This window comes from Callorhinus ursinus, unplaced genomic scaffold (assembly GCF_003265705.2).
Source record: "Callorhinus ursinus isolate GAN/ISIS: 27379988/994484 unplaced genomic scaffold, GSC_fseal_2.0 scaffold34, whole genome shotgun sequence".
Lineage (NCBI taxonomy): Eukaryota > Metazoa > Chordata > Mammalia > Carnivora > Otariidae > Callorhinus > Callorhinus ursinus.
Genome location: NW_027397096.1, coordinates 399,120 through 412,056, shown reverse-complemented (window position 1 = coordinate 412,056; position 12,937 = coordinate 399,120). Strand labels below are relative to the sequence as shown.

The window sequence follows — 12,937 nt, the reverse complement described above, 5'->3', positions numbered from 1 at the left end:
CCACAATACCATTATGATTCTTGAAAAATTCACAATTACTCTTTAATATCAGACCTCCATCCAGTGTTCACATTGATTTATTTTGCAGTTTATTTTTCAAACAATTTTTTAAAATTCCAGATCTAAATAAGGTTTGTAAACTGCGATTGTTGATATGCCACTTTTGTCTTTATCAGTCTGTAGGTTTCCCTTTCTGGCTCTTTTTCTTCCTTTCCTTGGAATTTATTTGAAGAAACTGGGTCATTTATTTTACAAGGCTTTTCACAGTCTGGATATTGCTGGTTGTATCCCCATGGTGTCTTTAACATATTCCTCTGCCCTTTGTACTTCTTGCATATAGATAGTTGGAGCCAGAGACTTAAACAGATTCAGATTTGATTTTGTGGCAAGAGTATTTTATAGGTGGTGCAGTGTTATTCTGTCATGGGATAGATACATCGTGTCTGGTTGTCTGTTTGCCTTTGGTTGATTAGGGGGTGAAAATGGTGATGTTAAAATTCTTTATTCCTTTCTTCATTTCTTCTGTGTCTTTTTTTTCCTCCACCAGTAGCATTTAAGCATCTCATCTGGTTGAGAAAAACCTTTTAACATTTCCAGCTATTTCTAAGATACTTATTTACGGTACTGTCTTTACTTCATCTCACTGCACTTGTCAGACATTTATATATGGTTTCTGCATGTTCAACCATATCCTTATCATTTTACTGAAACCATTCTCATCAAGGTTATCAGTGGGCTCTATACGGAATGGAGTAGACCCATTTCAGCTTTATTTTGCTTAGTAGTTGGATAATGTTGGATACTGTTGATTGCCACTTCTTGAAATACTCCTTGGCTTCTGTGATGTACTCTTTCCTGTTTTTACTTTTACTTCTTTAACTGCTTTCTCTCAGCCTCAGTTGTAGACTTTTTTTTTTTTTTAGGTGTTGGTCTTGTTCTGCTTGGCTCTAGCCTAGGCCCTCTGCTCATCTAGCTCTGCGCATTCTCCATGGTTCCTCCATTGTCATGGCTTCAGTTATACTATCTCTAAAATGATAAGTACCAAATCGTTTTTTGGTTTTTGGGTTTTTTTTGGTAGGTTGGTTCTATTCACAGCTGACTTGTTTGTACTATTTCCTACTAAAAACCTTGCAGGCACCTTGGAATCAACTGTACCTAAAATGGAATGAATCATCACTTTCCTCATCCCCTCACATATAGGAGTTTCCTGTTTAACATAGTTCTAAGCCAGAAATCTCTAGAAGTTATCCTTGACTCCTTGCTTGACCCTTCTCACACCTTGCTGCTCAAATCTAGTCACCAGTCATGTAAAACTTACCTGGTTAATAATTTAAATTGAAGTAATTCTGTTCATTTCACTGCTGCTATGCTAGTGTGAATCCCCATAATCTATCCCCTTCATTACTGTAAACCTCCTGTCTGGTCTGTTCCTTTCCTGTCTTTCTGGTCCATTTTTAACTATGTGAGTAAAAGTAATTTTTCTGAAAAACGTTATCTAATGGCTCCCCATTTCCCCTAGGATAAATGTAAAGACCTGAGCTTGTTTTATGATCTTCATCCTGAGTCATCGCCTCCTATGTAATACTTACTCTGCTTTTACACTGGTGGTTTTTTGTTTGTTTCTAGATTTTATTTATTTGAAAGAGAGAGAGCAAGGGGGGGGCAGAGGGAGAGAATCTCAAGCAGACTCCACGCCTAGCACAGAGCCCAGTGTGGGGCTCGATCTCATGATCCTGAGATCATGACCTAAGCTGAAATCAAGTTGGACGCTTAGCCAGCTGAGACACCCAGGTGCCCCTTTTTGCACTGTTTTAACTGACTCTTCCAGTAGACTTTAAACTTCTTGAGTGTAAAGACCAAGTATTTTCCTTCATTAGACCTGGTGCCTGGTACTGGTGTTTTGTAAATGCTTGATGAATTAATAAATTGTGCAGTACACAGTTACACATTCACTGATTTATTTACTTCTTGGTTTTATTGTTATTAGATCATCCTAGTATTCTAGTACTGCTGTTATTCTTGTACACTGGTTTAGTTTTTTGGCTAGAGGTAGTCTTTCTATAATTAAATTGGACCCTGTGGATTACCACTGTTCCAGATAATAGAAACCTGTAGACAGTTCAGATAGTCATCACCATCAGATAAGCCTTACCCTAATGTGACCTTTATCAGAGTGTAGGAGTCCTTAGATGCTTTTGCTTGGTGATGGTTAAGACTTAGAAAAGTGAGGGGTGCCTGGGTGGCACAATCAGTTAAGCGGCTGACTCTTGGTTGTGGCTCAGGTCATGATCTCGGGGTCACTAGATCAAGTCCCGCATTGGGCTCCACACTCAGCGCAGAGTCTGCTGGAGACTCTCCCTTTCCTTCTGCCCCACCCCCCACGCTCACACACACTCTTTCTCTCAAATAAATAAGTCTTTAAAAAAAAAAAGACTTAGAAAAGTAAGGCTTAAATAACTAGAAGTTGTTAAATACCAAAGAGAGATGGTTTTCTGGGGTGTCCATTGTGTTTGGTTCTCATTCCACTATTACTGATATTTAGTCATATTTTTCTAGATTTAAAGAGATGTGGTGCTTTTCAGCTGTCATTTTGAGCCAGGTGGTCTCTAGGTTGGAAGAATCATTAAAGATCATAAAATAAGGGGCACCTAGGTGGCTCAGTCATTAAGCGTCTGCCTTTGGCTCAGGTCATGATCCCGGGGTCCTGGGATCGAGCCCCCACATCGGGCTCCCTGCTCGGCAGGAAGCCTGCTTCTCCCTCTCCCTCTCCCCCTGCTTGTGTTCCCTCTCTCTCTGTGTCTCTCTCTGTCAAATAAATAAAATCTTAAAAAAAAAAGATCATAAAATAAATCCCTGATTACATTTGCTAGAATTGCTAAACAGAGAAGGATCTTCCCATGTCCATTGGGAACATCTGAGCACTCACTTTTTGACTTAGGGATCATATTTAAAACCAGGGTTTGCTCTCATTTTTTTCTACTCCTTGACTGGCTTATTCACCACTGTATCCCCTTTGCATAGAACAGTGTGACTGGCATAGCACGAAAAAGGTACTCAAGAAACAGTCTTTGTCTCTTCTATCCATGATGTGTCTCTTGATAGGTGGTCCCACAGGCCCTTCATTAGATGTTAATTTCATTTTATTTACAGGATGATTTCCTGTTTCTTTCAAGTATCCCTGCCAACAGAATTTTGTATGTACCAGTAGTCTGCATTTTAAGTAAGACTATCTCAAATATATTTTCTAAACACAGTGGAAATTCTATCTAGCTATTTTTTGTACAGTGTGAGAAGATAAACTAAACTTACTTTTTTTTGTAAAATAGATTTAAAGAATAATTCTTTAAGAAAAGAAATAGTTTTTGATTTTTCTTAACTTTTACCTACATTTACTCTGATTGAACTGATCACAATGCTTTTTAGATGTCATTTAGAAATTGATTTTATAGTGTTACAAGTATAAGGAAAGAGCTCTGAAATACTGAGTAATATTATCCAAAAACTGGGTTAGAGAATTGGATTAGTGTATGAGCACATAGACTTTTGGGTAGTTCATTCAGTTTTTTATTTTGAAAACAGGTGCTTCTAAAGAACACAAAATAAATTGAAATAACATGAAATTGTTTCTTGATTAAATGCATTGGTTAAGAGGGCATGTGTTTGCTGAATACTTTATTACATAATAATATCAACTATTCTAAGATTATTACTGACTTATATTCAGTCTTGAAGATTACTTTGGTTATGATTTTTTAAAAGATTTCAATTTTAAGTAATCTCTCTACCCACCATTGGGCTCGAACCCACAACCCTAAGATCAAGAGTTGCATGCACCACCAACTAAACTAGCCAGGTGCCCCAATTTTTTTTACTTTGAGGGAGAGTTATAGTCTAGAGAAGTTATATGTTAATATTTGAAATTTAATAAAATTGATATCAGTATTTTCTGGCAGGTGACATGGTTGGGCATGGGTAAATTTGAAAATAATGCTGTTTTGGCTCAGTAAACTATTAAAGGTAGTTTAAAATATATACTAATATTACAGCATTAATTATAACAGAAAACATCTAATAATCATATTAGCATTAAGAAAACCTCGTCTTTGAAAGTGTATACTGCAAATAGTAATTTGGGAATAATTTAAATTCTAAGTGAGTGAAATTATCTTCTCTCTCTCTCTCTCTCTCTCTCCCTCTCCCTGCCCTTAGGTGGAATGAACCCTATTTGTTGACTATCTCCTGATTACTGGTTGGATTCACTTGTAAAAGAATCGTCTTCCCCTGTGTGGACGCCACTTAGTGGCATATTTAATTATAAATCCAGGGATCACAAAGCTTTTTGATTTTCCCAAAGGAGGGACATACCACTATATCAAAGAAGCTTGATATTACAGCCAAAATGGTGCTGTCCCAGAGACAACGAGATGAACTGTAAGTTTCTCTGTTTTGTGTTTTTTAAAAAATCTTCTCATAAAAGACAAAGTAGTAAGTTAAAATGCTTTGGGAGATCTGTTCTTTAAAACAATTATTGTAAGTGTTCAAATATTGTTTTGGGCAGTTTGGTCTGATTTTAAAAACTGGGTCTTTGAAGTAGTGTTATTTACCCTTGTGACTTTATTGTGTAGAAGTTTAAAGCAGAACAAATAAGTTAGTTAAAAGCAGAACAAAGAAGTTAGTTGGGATAAGTTTTATTCTAAGCTTGTCTTAAATATATTACGTTCAGTAGGAAAATAGATCATTAAAAGCTCTTCTGAATTTTTTTGTCGAGAATACGTGTTTTAGAAAAGTGAGGGGCGCCTGGGTTGCTCAGTCGTTAAGCGTCTACCTTCGGCTCGGGTCACGATCCTGGGGTCCTGGGATCAAGCCCTGCGTCGGGCTCCCTGCTCAGCGGGAAGCCCGCTTCTCTCTCTCCCACTCCCCCTGCTTGTGTTCCTGTTCTCACTATCTCTCTCTCTGTCAAATAAAGAAATAAATCTTTAAAAAAAAAAAGAAAAATGAAAGCTTTGTTGTTGTTATTGCTAATTCCCTTTCCTTTGCCTTATTGTATTTTTTTTTATCTTTTATCATCCAGGGGCTATTAGAGGATTTGAACTTTATGAGGTAGATGACATAATAGTTAATGTAAATGCATTAATGAGAGAGACATAAAATGATTTCACCACTGCTATTTGATAGTATCTTATAACATCCCATATTTTATAGCATTCTGTTTTTTTAGGTGAAGAATATAGAGGAATAATTTAGCTTCATGTTCTAGATTTTTAAAAAATTTTTCTGTGGCTTTTTACAAGACTGTTTATTTGATTTCAAATTAAAGGTAAGTTCTAAGATTGGTACAAAGAATAGTGTACATTTTATCCACTTCACCTGTTTTGTGCCATTTTGTACCATTTGCTTTATTATTTGTACTTTGTACCTATGTGTGTGTGTGTGTACATGCAGTATTTTTTCCTGAACCATTTGAGAGTAAGTTGCATACACCAAGGATCTTTACCCCAGATATTTGGATGTGCAGTTCCTAAGAATAAGGATATTCTTCTATAAAACCACAGGACAATTAGCAATTTCAGCAAATTTAACGTTGACACAGTACGCTTATTAAATCTACTTTCCATATTCCAATTTTGTTAGTTGACCCAATAATATCCTTTGTTGCAGGGTTGTTGGGTTTCTTTTTTCTGTCTCTCCTTTCTAGTACATTATCCAGTGTAAGATTAGGTGATGTATTTAGTTGTCACTTCTCTTTAGTCCTTATTTTTTTTTAAAGATTTATTTCTTGGGGCGCCTGGGTGCCTCAGTTGGTTAAGCAGCTGCCTTCGGCTCGGGTCATGATCCTGGAGTCCTGGGATCGAGCCCCACATCAGGCTCCCTGCTGAGCGGGGAGCTTGTTTCTCCCTCTCCCTCTGCCTGTTGCTCTGCCTGCTTGTGCTCTCTCTCTCTAATAAAAAATAAAAAATCTTAAAAAAAGATTTATTTCTTTATTTGAGAGATGGAGAGAGAGAGAGAGAGAATCTCCAGCAGACTCCCCACTGAGCATGGAGCCCGATGGGGGCTTTATTATTTGAGAGAGAAAGAGAGCACAAGCCGGAGGGGCAGAGAGAGGAGAAAGAATTTCAAGCAAATTCCATGCAGAGCCCAATATGGGGCTCGATCTCAGGACCCCGAGATCACGATTTGACCCAAAACCAAGAGTCCGACACTCAATCTGTGCCACCCAGGCGTCCCTAGGACAATATTTTTGAGGAATGGTTGTTTGTTTGGGTTTTATTTTAAATAGCATATTCCTCATTTTGCAGCTGTCTAATGTTTCTTCATGATTAGATTCAGATTATGTACTCTTGGCCAGAATACTACATAAGTAATTTGTATTCTTACCAGGATATCCTGTCTAGAGGCACATGTGTATCTACCTCCCAGTGGTGATGCTAATTTTGATCCCTCAGTCAAGATGCCTGATTTCTCCACTGTTTAGTTACATTTATTTTCTTTTCAACAAATATAAGTGGGGAGACATTTTAAGAAAATGCAAAACTTTTTTTTTTTTAAGTTTATTTATTTGAGAGAGAGCAAGAGACTGGGGTGGGGGGTGGGTAGAGGGAGAAAATCTCAAGCAGACTCCCCTTTGAGTGTAGAGCCTGATGCAGGGTTTGATCCCACAACCCCGAGATCACGACCTGAGCCAAAATCTAGAGCCAGCCACTTAACTGACTGAGCCACCCAAGCACCTCCGTGCAAAACATTCTTATTTCCATCAAATTCCCCAACTAGATTTAACATCCATTGATAATTCTTGCCTGAACCATTTTTTAGTACAGTGGTTGCAAAGTGATGATTTTCGTACACAACCACTCATTCCACATTACTAGTCATCACTCAGCATTTTCTTTATTCCTTTTTATTTAGTTGTTTTTTTTCATTATTGGTATGAACTCCTAAGTTCTCATATTTTCAATAGTTTTTATCATTCATTCCTTTTCTTAAACTTTTGGTGTTTGAGTATTCCAGACTGGCCCATAGGAGCCTTTTCAGGTGGCTCTATTTATTGCCTTATTTGTGGACACTTTCTTACTTTCTAGCATAACAAGGTGGTCCATGCTTGTGTGTACCCATCCTGCTTTAATCCTAGAATCAGTCATTGCTCCAATAAGCCCTGATTTCTCTTAGTAGGGAATGGTATTAGACATCAAGATATGGGTACTAAGTATACTTGTTGCTATGGGGTGTCTGCTTTTGGGCTCTTTAAGTAGACAGAACCAAGAAATATGTATGTATAAACATATACAGACACCCTGGTACACATGTATACTAAGGTTTCTCAGTCTTGGCATTATTGACCTTGACATCTTGAGCTAAATAACTCTTTGCTGTGGGATCTGTCCTGTACACTGTCAGTTGTTAGCAACATCCTTGGCCTCTACCCACTAGATGCCACAATAAAAAATGTCTCCAGACACTGCCAACTCTCCTTGGGCGGCGTGGGTGGGGGGGTGGAATTCTCCCTGAGTTGAGACCCACTGATATACATATACATGTACACGTACTTATTTTAGAAATCATTAGGCTATCCCGATACTTCTAAATCCAGTCTATTCCCACAAGGTTCCTTCTTGTTTTCCTCCCCACCATCTCTTTCTCCTGCTATGGTTAAGACCTGACTCCCAGCAATATCAACACATTGACTCATTTGCTCAATCCTATAATACTTCCAGAATAGTTTCAGAATTGTTACACTCTTACCACTTCAGAAAACAAAGCTTCCTGGAAAGGGTTTACAATTTGTATTCAGTTTTCCTCCCATCCATTCTTCCCGAGACTGAAAATATATAATTGAATACTGCGTTTTAAGTTATTTGGATTAGTTTTGTTTCTCTCCCTCTCCTGTGGCTATATTATTTGTTTGAAATTTAGTTGGGTTCATCTGTTCCAGTTTTTCAGTTTTGTGTGTTTTGCATTTCCTCTTCTTTCCCATCCTTGTTAATTTAGTATTTTGAATATGTAGAACATTATCTATACAAAAATGTATACTCAGGCGTATTACTCTCTCCTGAATCCCTTCTACGAAGTTACTCCCTTCTTGCCCCCTGTAAGAACCAACTTCATTCACTGTTTTATAAAGATAAGAGAGGGGCGCCTGGGTGGCTCAGTCAGTTAAGCATCCAACTCTTGATTTTGGCTCATGTCAGGATCTCAGGGTCATAGGATCGAGCTCCGCATTGCTGGGCTCGCCCCTGCTTAGATTCTCTCTGGGCACCTGGGTGGCTCAGTTGGTTAAGCGTCTGCCTTCAGCTCAGGTCATGATCCCAGAGTCCTGGGATCTAGTTCCGCATCAGGGTCCCTGCTCCTCGGGGAGCCTGCTTCTGCCTCTGCCTCTTTCTCTCTCTGTCTCTCATGAATAAATAAATAAAATCTTTAAAAAAAAAAAGATTCTCTTCCTCCCCTTCTGCCCCTCCCTCCCTCTATAAAAGAAAAAAAAAATAAGAGAGATACATGTATGTTTCCTTGTTTCTCCTTTTTTTTTTTTAAGATTTTATTTATTTATTTGAGATGGAGGGAGAGAGCACGAGCCGGGGGGAAGGGGCAGAGGGAAAGGGAGAAGCAGGCTTTCCACTGAGCTGGGAGCCCCATGTGGGGCTTGATCCCACGGCCCCCGGATCATGACCTGACTGACTTAGCCACCCAGGCACTCCTTGTTTCTCCTTTCTTAAGTAAAAGGTAGCATATTTTATGTGTTCTTTTGCACTTGGCTTTTTTTCCATTAGCAGTATCTCCTGGAACTCACTCCATATCAGTTCATAGAGATCCCCTTTTTATTCTTTTAACAACTAGATAGTAGTCTACTGTGTATATACCATGTTTCTTCAACCATTCTCCCATATTTGAACATTTAGGTAGTTTCCACTATTTTGTAACTGTAAATAATACTGTAATTAATAACTCTGCATATGTACTTTTGTGTATATCTGGTTTTTAATCATTCTTGTTCCTAAGTCAGGTCAGATCTTGTAGATGCCTTGTGTGCACCAACTGCAGTCATCCTTATTACCCTCATAACCAAGATTAATATTTAAATATTATGGCCCAAAATAGAGCTTTTAATTTTTTTAAAAGGTTTGATTTACTTATTAGAGAGAAAGAGAGCACACGCACAAGCGGGTGGAGGGGCAGAGGGAGAGGGAGAAACAGATTCCATGCCGAGCAGGGAGCCCGACATGGGGCTCAATCCTAGTACCCCACGACCATGACCTGAGCCAAAGTCAGATACCCAGCTGACTGAGCCACCCAGGCGCCCCAAAATAGAGCTTTTAATTTTTTTTTATTGTTGAAGTTTTTTTCTTTTAATTTTTATTGTTATGTTAATCACCATACATTACATCATTAGTTTTTGATGTAGTGTTCCATGATTCATTGTTTGTGTATAACACCTAGTGCTCCACGCAGAATGTGCCCTATTTAATACCCATCACCAGGCTAACCCACCCCCCCCACCCCCCCCAGAACCCTCAGTTTGTTTTTCAGAGTCCATTGTCTCTCATGGTTTGTCTCCCACTCCCAATTTCCCCCCCTTCATTCTTCCCCTCCTGCTATCTTCTTTTTTTTTTCTTAACATATATTGCATTATTTGTTTCAGAGGTACAGATCTGTGATTCAGCAGTCTTGCACAATTCACAGCACTCACCATAGCACACACCCTCCCCACTGTCTATCACCCAGCCACCCCATCCCTCCCACCCCACCCCACTCCAGCAACCCTCAGTTTGTTTCCTGAGATTAAGAATGCCTCATATCAGTGAGGTCATATGATACATGTCTTTCTCTGATTGACTTACTTCACTCAGCATAACACCCTCCCGTTCCATCCACGTCGTTGCAAATGGTAAGATCTCATTCCTTTTGATGCCTGCATAATATTCCATTGTGTATATATACCACACCTTCTTTATCCATTCATCTGTCGATGCACATCTTGGCTCTTTCCACAGTTTGACTATCGTGGACTAGAGCTTTTAATTTGAGTAAAAATCAGTTGAGAGAACCTAATTTAGGTGGCTAAATTTGTAGGGAATTTTAGGTAAGAATTGACTTAAAAGTGCTCATTAAGCAAAGAAAATTGGTCTTACATCTAAATGTAAACCTGGGGAATAGAAAAATCTTGGAGTTTTTAGTAAGGAGATAAAATAATGGTGTTTGCCTTTTCTCCCATTTTTGAAAATAATATGAATATGTATTTACTGAGGTAGAAACAAATGTTTATGTACCTCTTAGAAGTAAGATACATTTTGGCACTTCAGTTTGCCTTTGTAACATTTTAACATTTCTAATAGGCCAGAAAGCAATTAGCTTGTAAAATACTTTGAGGTATTTTTGGGGTTGAAATGAAATGAATTTTGACATACTGGAAACTGATCATTTGAGCAGTACTACTAAGTATGATTCAGCTCAGCAAATGTATATTACCTGCCTTCTTTGTTTTTACTATTCTGTGGCATACAAATATTGAATAATAACAAATTCATTTATATGGATATGACAGATATCTTTATTTTACAGGTAAATTGAGGATGGGAGAAATTAAAATTACCAGTTTCATGACTAGTAATAGAGGCAGGATGAGTTTCCCAGTTTAAGTTCACTATTCAAAAACACAATTCTATTACCAAAATTAATATATGTCAAAATGTAAACATTACCCCTCCTCAGTTTGTCAGTCCCATTTTCCAGTGGTGGCCACTATTGCCTTTATATTTTAATCTTTTCACATATTTTCATGTATTTACAAAAATTTCATGAACATCTTTTTTCCTTCAGATTTGTAAAATAGAATTGTGTTTTACAACCTGTTTTTAATAATTTTTTGTCAGTCTTTCTGTGAATTTGGAAATGGCATTGTCTGTTAGTTCATCTCAGAGTTACTTTTTGTTTAAGATTGATTGATTTGAGAGAAGATGCATGTGTGTGGGGTGGGAGGGTGTTGCAGAGGGAGAGGGAGAAGGGAGAGAAGCAGACTCCACTGAGCGTGGAGCTGGACACAGGGCTCGATCTTATGACCTGAGCAGAAATCAAAAGTCGGATGCTCAACCCACTGAGCCACCCAGGTGCCCCATCTCGTAGTTACTTTTAGTGACATAAGCTTACACCTCTATTTCTGTATCAAATTTTTACCTGTTGATCCTGCTCCATGAAAGATGAAGAAAGTCTGGGTTTTTTTTAGGTTGTCCTGATTGATAACATTTGCACTTTATTTGATTTGTTGCTCACCCCTAATTCTTTGTTCCACAACTTTCTCATTCTTGTGTTCCTTTTTTGGTTAACAGCTGTATTGTAGTGTCAGTGACATACAAAGAACTGTACATATTTAATGTGTACAATTTGATGAGTTTGGAACATTCTTCTTTTTGATTACTCTGTTAGTTGGGTGGATTTTGTCATATCTTTTTCAAGATGGGCTCCTAAATTGACCTCCATGAGTCTTTACATGTTAGGGATTAATTTTTTTCTTGCTTCCATAAATGAACGATTCTTAGGTTACACATTTTTCCCACTCAGAGTTAGATATTAAGGAAAAAATTACCATGTATAAGACTGCAAAGAAAAATCTCAAATTCCAAAAATGCAGAAATCACATAGGCCTCATTTGCTGACCATAATGCAATAAAATAAAAATTAATAGCAAAAGGAGAGCTAAGAGAAACCTATCCATGTAGATATTTAAAAATGTACTTCTAGGGGCGCCTGGGTGGCTCAGTCAGTTAAGCATCTGCCTTTGACTTGGGTCATGATCTCAGGGTCCTGGGTTCGAGCCCCACATTGGGCTCTTGCTTAGCGGAGAGCCTGCTTCTCCCTCTCCCTTTTCCCCTCCCCTACTTGTTCTCTCTCTCTCTCTCCCCCCCCTTTTAAATAAATAAATAAAACCTTCAAAAAATAATAAAAAATAAAAATGTACTTATAAATGTTTTGGGGCGCCTGGGTGGCTCAGATGGTTAAGCGTCTGCCTTCGGCTCAGGTCATGATCCCAGAGTCCTGGGATCGAGTCCCACATCAGGCTCTGCTTCTCCCTCTCCCTCTGCCTCTGCCTCTCTCTCTCTGACTCTCATGAATAAATAAATAAAACATTTAAAAAAAATGTTTTGGAGTTAAGAGAACAAAATGAAATGTAGGAAATTAAGAAATCAATAATAATGAGGTGTTACTCATAATAAAAACCAATGTAGCACACAGAAAATTAGATGGTCTAATGAGTCTTAAAAAACTAAAGGTCAGAAATGAACTACAGGTTCAATTCAAGAATAAGAACAACAGGGGCGCCTGGGTGGCTCAGTCAGTTAAGTGACCAATTCTTGATTTCAGCTCAGGCCATGATCACAGGTTTGTGAGATTGAGCCCCACTTCTTTGGACTCCGCGCTCAGCAGGGAGTCTGCTGGAAATTCTTTCTCTTTCTCCTTCTGCCCCTCCCCCACTTATACTTGCTTGCTCTCTCTTTCTCAGATAAATAAATCTTTTTTAAAAAAAGAATAAGGACAATGAAATAAGCCCAAAGGAAGCAGAGGGAAATAATTAATATTTTTTTAAAAAGCAGAAATTAATAAAATAGAAAATATAACCTGGTAAACTTGATTAGCAAAATTAAAAAGTGGCTTTTAAGAAAGACCATAAAACTGATGAATAAAGAGAAAAGACACAAATGAACAATATAGTAATGAGAAAGGCAACATAAAATGAACTCAGAGGTGATTTTCAAAATTTTGAAAATGTTCTATTAAATTTGAAAATTTGAATTACCAGGGTGATTTTCTAGGAAAATATATGTGATAAAATTCGTTCAGGAAGTAGAAAACTTAAATAGGTTCCTCTATAGGTAACTATAGAGGAAATTGTAAATACAGTTAGAGACATCAAGTCCAGACGGTTTCTAAGGACCAGTAACTTTCCAGATTATAT

General features: G+C 38.0%; 1 protein-coding gene across 3 annotated transcripts in view; it reads left to right on the top strand.

Annotated features, from left to right (window-relative positions):
- Positions 1–12,937, top strand: part of PAFAH1B1 (platelet activating factor acetylhydrolase 1b regulatory subunit 1) — an 83,103-nt gene that overhangs the window by 27,697 nt on the left and 42,469 nt on the right. For all 3 annotated transcript variants that reach the window (XM_025851081.2, XM_073879258.1, XM_073879259.1), the window contains one exon: positions 4,210–4,431. In XM_025851081.2, coding sequence (XP_025706866.1) covers positions 4,400–4,431 — 32 coding nt within the window. In that variant the 5' untranslated portion in view covers positions 4,210–4,399. The remainder of the gene's footprint in view (positions 1–4,209; positions 4,432–12,937) is intronic.